The sequence below is a fragment of the Bactrocera tryoni genome, chromosome 3, assembly GCF_016617805.1.
Source record: "Bactrocera tryoni isolate S06 chromosome 3, CSIRO_BtryS06_freeze2, whole genome shotgun sequence".
Lineage (NCBI taxonomy): Eukaryota > Metazoa > Arthropoda > Insecta > Diptera > Tephritidae > Bactrocera > Bactrocera tryoni.
This window is the reverse complement of record NC_052501.1, coordinates 83,796,090-83,807,065: the sequence shown is the minus strand read 5'-3', so window position 1 is coordinate 83,807,065 and position 10,976 is coordinate 83,796,090. Positions and strand designations below refer to the sequence as shown.

Sequence of the window (10,976 nt, the reverse complement as noted above, 5' to 3'; positions counted from 1 at the left end):
GTGTGTTTCGTTTGGGTGCAGAAGGTTGTACAAAGATTGTAAAATAAAATAACACTATAATTTTGAGAGAATTTGTTGGAAATTTTGTATTTAATTGGCAGATATGGGTGCCACGAAGAATCTAGACTTGATAGCAACTATTGAGGATGATGCAGAGGTAGAAAATTTCTCAGAAGATTCCGACGCAGAAGTGGAGGTAAGCGGTACCAAAAATTGTGCGTGCTGTGCAGTTGATTAATTTGAAAAAACTTTTGTGTTCTTTAGTATCAACCCACAAAAGTACGTCACAAGAAAGTAGCCGAGTTTGAGAAAGGTTTTCAATTTGTGTCCTCTGTGAAAGAGTACAACCAAGATACCTGGGATGATCTCATGAAATATGTAAAGCGGAAGGCTCGCACCAAGACCGATGACAAAATTGCCGAGCGCCTAAAAAAACGTGTATCTGATGGCAAGCCCACAGAAGGAGACGACAGTGGTGAAGATGATGAGGTATGTTGCTGGGCAACCCAATATTTATAGGAACGTTGATCTATCTTTAAGCAATTTTAGATCCCGCTCTCCGATGACGAACTGAAGCACGACAATCTACGACTACGTGAGAAGAAACTGTCTAAGAAAAAGAAGAAGAAATCTGATGATAACGCGGACGAGGAAGAGGAGGAAGGTGAAAAAATGCAGTTTGATGAAGCTATCGAAAGCAACGAGTCCATTACGTCGTTTTACCAAATGAATTTATCACGTCCACTAATGCGTGCTATCGGTGTATTGGGTTATATATATCCAACTCCCATACAGTCTTCGACAATACCTATTGCATTACTGGGTCGTGATATTTGTGGTTGCGCTGCCACTGGTACGGGTAAAACAGCGGCTTACATGTTGCCAACACTGGAACGTCTTTTATACCGACCAATGAATAACAAAACAATTACGCGAGTACTTGTGTTGGTGCCAACCCGTGAGTTGGGCGCACAAGTGTATCAAGTGACAAAACAATTGTGCCAATTTACAACAATTGATGTTGGTTTGGCTATTGGTGGTTTAGATGTAAAAGCACAAGAACTGGTTTTGCGACAGAACCCTGATATTGTTATAGCCACACCGGGTCGTCTCATCGATCACATTAAGAATACGCCTAGTTTCAGCTTGGATTCAATTGAGGTGAGTAGTCTAATTTTTTTCGTAGTAATGTCTTTATTGCTGAAATGATGAATTATATCCTTGCGCTCTGAAGCAGCTTTTGGCTGTATTTGTGGAACTTTATAGTTATTCTTCGTAGGAAGCATAACCTGATTTCCTAAAACTATTATATTTTTTTAATTATCTGAAATTGTGTGAATAAAAATGATTTTGCTCTTTGATTCATAGGTGCTCATTTTGGACGAAGCTGATCGTATGTTAGATGAATATTTCGCCGAACAGATGAAAGAAATTATAAATTCGTGCGCCAAGACTCGGCAGACTATGTTGTTCTCGGCCACAATGAGTGAACAAGTCAAAGACTTAGCTGCTGTGTCGCTCAGTAAGCCAGTCAAAGTATTCGTCAATAATAATCAACAAGTTGCCTTCAATCTAAGACAAGAATTCATTCGTATCCGTGAAGATAAAGAGGGTGATCGTGAACCTATACTGTCCAGTTTGATTTGTCGTACATTCCACGATCATTGCATGGTATTTGTTCAAACGAAAAAGCAAGCTCATCGCCTTCACATTTTACTAGGCTTACTGGGCATACGTGCTGGCGAACTGCATGGTAACCTCACGCAGCAGCAGCGTCTAGAGTCGTTAAAAAAATTCAAAGAAGAACAAATAGACGTACTTATAGCGACGGACGTGGCAGCTCGTGGCCTGGATATTGTGGGTGTAAAAACCGTCATTAATTTTGTCATGCCTATTACAACCGAGCACTATATACATCGAGTCGGTCGTACTGCTCGTGCAGGGCGCGCAGGTATTTCAGTGTCATTGGCTGGAGAGAAAGAGCGTAAAATTGTTAAAGACATTATTAAGAATGCAGAGAACTCGGTGAAGAATCGTATAATACCACCAGAAATTATTGAAAAATATCGCAAGAAACTAATCGCACTCGAACCGGAAATACGTAAGATGTCTAATTATTTTCTTCCACATATTCATCATTACTTATATCATATTTGCAGAACATATTTTGGATGAAGAGCAAGCAGAACGTCAGCTGGCCAAGATGGAGCAGCAGCTTTCAAAAACGGAACGCAAATTGCATGGCACCCAGTTCGAGCAACGCGCGTGGTTCCAAACTCGCAAGCAGCGTGAAGATGAAAAGGCGCGTCTGGCTATTACCCCCGAAGAGAATCAAAAGGATGGTGCCAATGAAAAGAAAGGCGCCGGCAAACGCAAGCGCACTGAGTATGGTGGCGAAGGCGAAGATGGACCACCAGTAAAGGAGCTCAACGCTAAAAAAAAGAAAAAGAAGGAAGAACCGAAGAAAAAGTCACCAGAGCAATTGGCAAAGGAGCGAGTTATAAAGGAGATAGAAAAGGCGTCTTTGGTACGCGCTAAGATGTCAAAGCTAAAGAAACGTCCTGGTAAACTAGGTGCAGTGTCTGATGAGCAAGGTCGGAAACATGTAAGCGACTACAATAAACTGAAACCGACAAAACGTCGTGGCCAGTCAGCATTTACGAACGACTTGACAGATGTGAGCCGAAGCGGAGCGTTGCGTCTGAGGTATGCATATTACGAAAACGACTTCATTTATCTATAACTTAAATTTTTTTTACATATACATACATACATATATATTTTTTAAATACTTTTTTTTTTTTAAATTTTTTTATTAAATTTTTTTATTAAATTTTTTATTAAATTTTTTTATATTTTTTTATTAAAAATTTTTTTATTAAAATTTTTTATTAAAATTTTTCCGATCTATTATAATTATTTTTTTATTCATTTTTTTTAATTTGTTTAGATCGGAAGCCAATCGCCATAAGAAGCTCAGTCAAATAGCGAAAAAGAAGAAGACGAGCGGTGTGAAAATTGCCAACAAAGCTGGCAAAAATAAGTTCAATAAAGGCAAGAACTTTGGTGGTCCACGTTTTACAAAAAAGAATAAGAAGTAATGTAGCTACTGTTATACATATTAGTATATAAAACGTTTATTTTCATATCTTGTAAATAAAAAAATAAAGTACGCCTTTATAAAAAATACAAAATTTAGAATTAATTTTTGCTTTTGGTAAAAAGGCACTAAGATTTATATTAAAACTATTTAAAGAGTATTTAATGCATTCAATAAAGACGATACTCATAATGATAAAAATTTAATTCATAAAATACCCCAGTTAAAAAAATTTAATTGAAAGGGAAATATTCATTTTATTTTCTGTTTATTGTATTCAGCACATCTGGTAGCACTATCTGATTTACAAACAGCTGTCAGCAAAACTTGTTTGTTGACGTTTTCCTCGATTACCTCAGTCTACTAATTTTCAATTCTACAACAAAAAAAATAACAAAACAACAACGCAAAAGTCAAGTAAATTTGGTTCATCAATTGGTTTGTGCAGCAATTTAATAGCCAGGCGGAAGATATTAGCTTAATTTTCGCAGTGGTTCTACATCTCCCACACAAAATTATTTCATAGTAAAAATTTTAAGTGAAAACTAATTCTAAAAGTTTATGATAAATTGCGGAGTGTCGAGTGGAGAAAAGATTGCAAAATATTGCCAGAAGAAAAATACAACTGTTTGGTTGAACTTTGATCAACCGACGTAGTGTGACGTGAGCATTAACTATGTATGTATCAACATAAAAAGCAAATATAAATAAAAAATGTAAATATTCCGTGACTAAGTAACTTCGCTTGCTGCGAAAACCAGTGCCAGCTTGTGTTCTGCAACGGGGGCGTTTCCAAACGCTTTTCCAGCTTTTCAGTTGCCATATACAGAAAATTGTATGGTATTTAATTTAACTTGTCTTCTATCAGTAGAAAATTTGACAAACAAGTGAAAGTTTAATGCGCGATATGCGCGTTTTCTTTTTTTCTTTTGGAGATTTCCAATACGTACATACATATTTGTAACTCAATTCTCATATTCGTTATTCATTTTGTTTAATTTTTGATGTCATCAGCGGTCACCACTGCTCCGTCCTGTTTGGAATTAAGCGAAGTGACAAAAATAAAAGAACACAATAAAAACACGGAGTTGTTGGTGATACTTAGGAGAGAGGCGATAGAAGGCGAGCGGATAAGCAGGTGAATAAAACAGGTAAGACAAGTATCATATTCAACACTATGAAACAATATTTTTCTGAGGGTCTTGGTGTAGATCACAAAATGTGTCTTATTCTAGAAAAATAAAGTTATAAATATAAAAAATTTAAGCTTGCATGTGTTTTATTGCTTTTGGCTTAGCGAACTGCTTTTATTAATTCGCAGCTGGGCACGCTTATCACTATTTTTTGCTTTTTATTGTCCGCTTATCAGTAGACGCGGTAGCATTGTTCCCACGCAGCACTTGATAACCTCTCTAAAACAGCTTTCATATATAAAATTAAAAAGTATTGATAATCGGCCGCTAATGAAGTGGCTGTTGACTTAGGTAAGAATTAGATACATACAACTAGGCTTGAATAAAAGGAATATGAGAGTTTGTGGACCGATATCAACGGGTCTGACAAATGCTCAGATAGATAGATAGATAGATAAGATTATTGAGGTTCTCCACCGCGACCTAGGGTCTATTGTGCCCTCTCCTGTATCACATGACCTCCCAAAGCCCCAGCAGTCTGAAAAATTCCAGTAGTTTGCCGGGCGCTAGTGAGGTGATGTGATCCCCTGCTGATAAATGCTCAGATTCTTGATACCTGTTCAGCGTATAAAAATGTGAAATAATGATTAAAATAATTCAAATACATAGTTTGTTACAGGTTTGTAGCCTTTATACATTTTCAACTTAGACTAAACTCTAAAGTACCCTATTTCCGTTGGGATTTCCGCTGATTTAATTTTTTAGTGGCATCTTGCTTTCCATTTGCCATACGATGCTGAAATGTTACTCATACGCCACACTACGTCCAATATAATTGTTTTTATAATTTATACCAATAATGATTTTTCGATGAAAATGTACTATTAGTATCCTATCTTTCAAGTTGGATCAAACTGGAAACAATGTGCTAATTTTGCTTAAATTGGTTCAGTAGTTTAGGAGTTTACCGCGGAGTAAACGGCAATGCAATTTTTATATTCTATATGTACATACATATAAAACTAATATAAAATATTTTCTAAAAAAATTCATTTTTATTTGTTTACTATTTTTTATATATGTGTGTATGCAGATTATTTATTGTTTATATGCTTCTTATTTGCATATTTATTATTATTTGCTTATTTGTACACTTTAAAAAAAAAATTTAACAATATTGTGCTAAAACCTTGAAAAGCGTAAATTTCTACTGAACATTACAATGACTGAAGTTTTTGCTTCAGCGATAGCTGTTGGTTTGTTCAATTTTATTACCGAACTTTAATATGTGCATATGTACGTATGCATACATACATATTATTATATCCGTTACGCAAACTGTATAATGTTTATACTTCGCATAAAAAGTAATAGTTTTAAATGAACTTTACACGGTAGCGTTATTCATGCATAACTAAGTCACTTTTAAGCCAATGAACTAAGCGTAGAAAAACAATCATTTAAAATAAACAGTAAATATGTATGCATATATGAATAGCGATGTATTGCTAATTGATTCAGTATTCTATACATGTAAATATATAACAGGTAATAAGCAATAATAATATGTTTCAATTTACATACATAGTATAAAAATATGGAGTGTAATGAGCCGACAGCTGGGGTCACATTGGGCGCTGAAATGATTGTTAGCGACAGTGGAAAAACGCCAGTTGACAAGCTAAGTTCAGTCATAGATGAGCAGTTACCTAACGGCAATAATATGTTCACAACACCACCATCGCCACCGCCCTCACCCAAATCGCTGCCCTCCTCGTCAGCTGCCTCAACAGTCTCGTCTGCTGAATTGCGAACATCGCAATTTGACGATCAACCGATGGCGGAGTCGTTAACTGCAGAGCCTGAGGAAGATGCAGCGCCCGCTTTGCAGCCCTTATACGCACAATTGCTTGAGCAGTGCATTGAACATGCCAACCACTTCAGAGAGGATCCTTCGGAAAAGGGACAGCGTCTGTATGGCGCGTTTGTCGCCTGGCAGGATTTTATACGTTTGGCGAACAAGCTGGTGCTACAGATAGGCGCTTTCGCTCACAAATACGACTTTGACGAGCATACGCCGGGTAATGGCTATCGCAGCTTTATAGCTGTAACGAATGCATCCATCACATATGGACAAAATATCTGCAAGAATCTCCATGCAACGCGTGCCACAATGTTTTTTCGTAAGAAATACTACATGAAGGAGGTGGAGTCGTGCTCGCAGCTGCTCTCCTCGTTGTGCACTTGCCTGCATTATTTGCTTATCATGCATGATTGGTCTTGCGATTCGGGTGACTTGTTCGCCAATGGACATCACTCGGCGGAGGAATTGTTCGAACTGGGCGATACGATCAATCAGTATGCCTTCTATGGTCGTTGCCTTGGGTTTCAGTATGACAATTCGATACGCGGTGTGCTGCGTTTCATTTCAATTGGTATGGCGAGCTTCTCCGAAGTGTTCTATGCTCAAAGTGAGGGTAAAATCACCAAGACGACACGTGGCCTCTGGACAGGCAGCAAATATTTTTTGAATCCAGAGCAATGCGCGCGACGCATTGTGAATATTTCGCAGAATGCTAAAATCGACTTTTGTAAAGCCTTTTGGTTTCTCGCCGAATCGGAGATGATGCATACCATACCGACTATTGTCGGAAGTTCGGTGAAAGTGAATCGTGTGATTGAAATACCGCCAGAGCGATTGCAGTTGCCGCGGTAAGTTCGTTTTTAATCGTAAAGTAATTTATTCCTTATTAAAAACCAATTTTCCATTGCAGTGTTACAAAGTCACAAAAGCTACGCACTGCGACCGATGTAAATCAAAATGACAATGCCGAACTGATCGATATACCTTTACCAACCGCACACATCGGTCCCGGCAATTCAATACGCGTGCGCTTGTTGAGTTATACGCGTCGGGAGGGCATGATCGGTGAGGGAATATTTGCACGTAGTTGGCGTCGCCTACCAGCACGCAGCCGCAGCGTACTGTTCCATTGTCATGGTGGCGGTTTTGTGGCGCAGTCATCGAAGTCGCACGAGCTCTACCTACGCGATTGGGCTGCGGCGCTTGACGTGCCGATTATCTCTGTGGATTACAGTCTCGCACCCGAGGCGCCCTTTCCACGCGCACTCGAGGAAGTATTTTACGCTTACTGCTGGATGTTGCGTAATGCCGAGCATTTAGGCACAACCGCTGAGCGCATTGTGCTTGCTGGCGATTCGGCGGGTGCAAATCTTTGCATTGGTGTGGCGCTAAAGTGCATTGAACAGGGTGTACGTATACCGGACGGCTTGTTTTTGGCCTATTGCCCGACCTTAATTAGCTTCGTGCCGAGTCCGGCGCGTCTGTTGTGCCTCATGGATCCGTTGTTGCCTTTCGGTTTTATGATGCGTTGCTTGCGCGCTTATGCCTCACCCGAACGCGAGCAGATGCAGGCGAACGCAAAACATGTATCCGAAATGTCTGATATTCGCAACGCAACACCGTCACAAGAGCGGCATTTCACCTTACAAATGGAAAAAGAGTACAGTGCGGCGTCCAGCAGGCGTACATCGGCAGCGAAGAGCCCGATATCATCGGTCGCGGAGAATTCGAAGTGGGAGCAAATGGTGAGTTTGGCGTAAAACTTGACTTCTAAATATGTATTTAAAATATATATTTTATTTAGTTAAAAGACGGCACTGCATTGGACATGAATGCTATGGCGGCAGATGCTGAGACGGAAGAGAGCAGTGATACTTTTGCGAGCGCATCCTATCACAGCCAGACAGTTGAACGTACCGATTTACCATCCGCCGAGGAGGATAACAGTCTTTGTGTTTCCTTCGAAGACGACTCTCAGCCAATCGTGCACTACCCCATACAACTGACTGCCGAAACGCAAAAAGATTCGGACTCAGAGCAGTACATTGATCGCTTTTTGGACCAATATCTCATCGACACAAACACACAAGAGGCCACGGAGCAAAAAGTCAATGGCTGTAAGGTGACTAATGGCACAACATATACGAATTGCATCGCGCCAACAATAGCGCGCACAGCATCCGAAGAGAATATCATCATTGATACCGGCAAAGAAGTGATCGCCTTTGAAACCATACATGGCCGTTTCAATAATGCCTTCAATGCGCTTACAACGACCTTCGATCGTTACACTAAATCGAGTGAGATTCGCGGCGATGCGCCGCATAGCGAGCGCATTAAAGATTTGCGCAACATGGATGCGTTGATAGCGCGTAGCCCTAGCTTAGAGTTTGCCTTTCAAGTGCCAAAAGATCCCTTCCTATCGCCCTATTGGGCAAGCGATGAGTGGCTTAAGCAGCTGCCAAACACAAAGATTTTGGTGAGTTTTTTGCGTACAATTATAAAAATATTTAGGTTATGTTTATATGAAAACACATTTTCATATTAATTTCTCACCACTTGATAGACGCTCGATATGGATCCCTGTCTCGATGATTGCGTCATGTTTGCGCGTAAGCTTAAGAAATTGGGTCGCCCAGTGACATTGGAGATATTGAAGGGCCTACCACACGGCTTTCTGAACTTTACAATGGTGAGTGTGTGTGTGTGAGTGATTTTCGCTTTTACATATTTAAAAATAAATTTTTTTGCTCCATTTAGTATTCGAGCGAGGCGCGTGACGGTTCCAAGCATTGCATTGCAAGCCTTAAAGAACTGCTGTCAATTCCTGCGGATATTCCATTGAATGGTCATGCTACAGGAAGTAAATAATTAATGTTGTAACAGTTTCATAATATTTTTACGATATACACACTGAAATACTTTATAAATTATTAAGGCAACATGAAGCAAACAAAGTATGGGATTTATCCTTTATTAAATAAATATACTAATAGCAGGGTATAGAGTGAGTATTAGTATGAGTATTCATATAAAATTCATTATGCATAATATGAAATACTAAAAATATTAGTCACATGCTGATTTCAAATGCGAAACCAGTTTTAACAGCAAAAACAAAAAAATTGTAAATCATTCGAAAAAGCAATTGTATTATGGCAGCAAATGCAGATTGTGATAGGTTAAGTGTATAATTTATTTTTGCTTTATTTAATGCTTCAATTTAGTTAATTAATTTATTTTTTGTTATGCTATCAACACCTTTTAAATACGCTAATTTCCTTATCTCGAATTTTTAATTAATAAGTAAGCGTAACGAACTTGTTTTGAAAAGAAGCGCGGACACGTGCAGGTTTTATTTTCAATTTTTATATTTTATTTATTTATTTTTGTGCCGGCTAAGTATAAAATTATATACTATGACAGCTTAGTTAGAAAAAAAATTCAATAAATGTCAGTACTCTTTTTTTAAATTTTTTATTTGTTTTAAAATTTTTTATCTTATTTTTTGTTTAATTTTTTAAATTTTAAATTTTTTAAATATTTAATTCCTTTAATGTTTACTACTTTATTGCTTTTATTGAATGCTACTTCATTTTCCTTAATATACTTAAATATTTTATAGCTAACTCATACAAACTAAACGCATTAGTTATAAAAATGTACGGTAAACAAACAGTATTTTTGCAGCTCAAAACCTTTTTAGTAGTTTGTTAAAGGAGTAGTGATCGATTTAAAACTAAATTTACATAAAATGGCTAAAAGAAAATAATATGCTTGATTAATTTGCATAAAACTTTTAATTATATGCAATTGCAAATTAGCTTTTTAGTTATTTATAGTGGCTTATTAAGAACTTTAAATGCACAATTTGCACTTTGATGTGCTTAATTTAAAGAATATTTTATGAAAAATTGCATTTAAACAAAATATTTTTTTTTGCTTTCAATATTTGTTTATTTTTTATTGTATTTTAAAATAAACATTTTTTACTATTTTTTTTATTGCTTTCAATATTTTTTTTATTTTTTATTGCTTTTAATATTTTTTTTTTTATTTCTTTTAATTTTATTTTTAATATTTTTTCTATTTTTCGCAATATTTTTCTAATATTTCATAAATTTTTATGTTATTTTTTAATTTCCTCTTTTTTTTAGATATTTTTAAATTTGTTTTATAATATCTGCTTTTATAAATATTTTTTTACAATAACAATTGCTAATAGAATATTTATAATATGATAATTATTGCAAAATTCTTTATGTATATTTATTTATGAATATTTTTTAATACTTCAATTGCACAAAATGCACTTTTTGAGATTATTTTGCGGGATATTGGCAACGAATTTGTATCTTATAATTTTAATATAATTTTTTATGCGTTTATTATTTTTATTAATTTTAGCCAAGCTCTTGTTAAGGTTTTATAAATTTTTACTCATTATTCATTTTACTTATTTTTCTGTTTTTGTTATACTATTTAATATATTTAAATAATAATTTTTTTCAATAAAAGTTTTTAAATATACATATATTTTTTTAATACATACTTTTAAATAATTTTAAAAATAAGGTTTTAAATAATTTTGATTTCAAAATAATTTTTCTATACTTGAAATTTATTATTAATCAAGTTGTTATGTGTATTTATTTTTTACTCATTATTTATTTTATTTATTTTCCTTCATTTATGGTATACTTTTTATGGTATATTTGTAATATATTAATTATTTTTTTTTTACAAATATTATAAAATAAATTTAAAAAGAAGGTTTCAAATAATTTTGCTTTCAAAACATTTTCTCTATTTATTTATTATTAATAAATATTTATTTTACTTAATTTTCTGTTTTATGTTATACTCCTTTATAGATTTA

At 35.7% G+C, this 10,976-nt stretch overlaps 2 protein-coding genes across 3 annotated transcripts; both read left to right on the top strand.

Moving 5' to 3' along the window:
- The first annotated feature begins 4 nt into the window (after window positions 1–4).
- On the top strand, window positions 5–3,194 carry LOC120771859 (probable ATP-dependent RNA helicase DDX27). The gene is made up of 7 exons (XM_040100108.1): window positions 5–24; window positions 102–196; window positions 265–489; window positions 550–1,161; window positions 1,369–2,101; window positions 2,160–2,706; window positions 2,951–3,194. Exons 2-7 carry the CDS (start codon window positions 104–106, stop codon window positions 3,099–3,101), a joined length of 2,361 nt encoding a protein of 786 aa, XP_039956042.1. The 5' UTR covers window positions 5–24; window positions 102–103; the 3' UTR covers window positions 3,102–3,194.
- Window positions 3,195–3,418: 224 nt separating this feature from the next.
- Window positions 3,419–9,504, top strand: LOC120771715 (hormone-sensitive lipase). Of its 2 annotated transcripts, none has more exons than XM_040099868.1 (7): window positions 3,419–3,778; window positions 4,115–4,251; window positions 5,822–6,945; window positions 7,008–7,842; window positions 7,902–8,576; window positions 8,664–8,789; window positions 8,858–9,504. In XM_040099868.1, exons 3-7 carry the CDS (start codon window positions 5,831–5,833, stop codon window positions 8,966–8,968), a joined length of 2,862 nt encoding a protein of 953 aa, XP_039955802.1. In that variant the 5' UTR covers window positions 3,419–3,778; window positions 4,115–4,251; window positions 5,822–5,830; the 3' UTR covers window positions 8,969–9,504. The 2 variants fall into 2 exon arrangements, with proteins under 2 accessions (XP_039955802.1, XP_039955803.1); XM_040099869.1 differs by lacking the exon at window positions 3,419–3,778 and adding an exon at window positions 3,785–3,935.
- Window positions 9,505–10,976: the final 1,472 nt, after the last annotated feature.

Excerpts from the sequence above, each read along its gene's own strand:
- LOC120771859 (XM_040100108.1), top strand. The coding sequence starts at position 104 with ATGGGTGCCACGAAGAATCTAGACTTGATAGCAACTATTGAGGATGAT. Across the intron at positions 197-264 it reads ATTCCGACGCAGAAGTGGAG|TATCAACCCACAAAAGTACG; the intron begins GTAAGCGGTACC and ends TGTGTTCTTTAG. Across the intron at positions 2,707-2,950 it reads AGCGGAGCGTTGCGTCTGAG|ATCGGAAGCCAATCGCCATA; the intron begins GTATGCATATTA and ends TAATTTGTTTAG.
- LOC120771715 (XM_040099868.1), top strand. The coding sequence starts at position 5,831 with ATGGAGTGTAATGAGCCGACAGCTGGGGTCACATTGGGCGCTGAAATG. Across the intron at positions 6,946-7,007 it reads GAGCGATTGCAGTTGCCGCG|TGTTACAAAGTCACAAAAGC; the intron begins GTAAGTTCGTTT and ends TTTCCATTGCAG. Across the intron at positions 8,790-8,857 it reads GCTTTCTGAACTTTACAATG|TATTCGAGCGAGGCGCGTGA; the intron begins GTGAGTGTGTGT and ends TGCTCCATTTAG.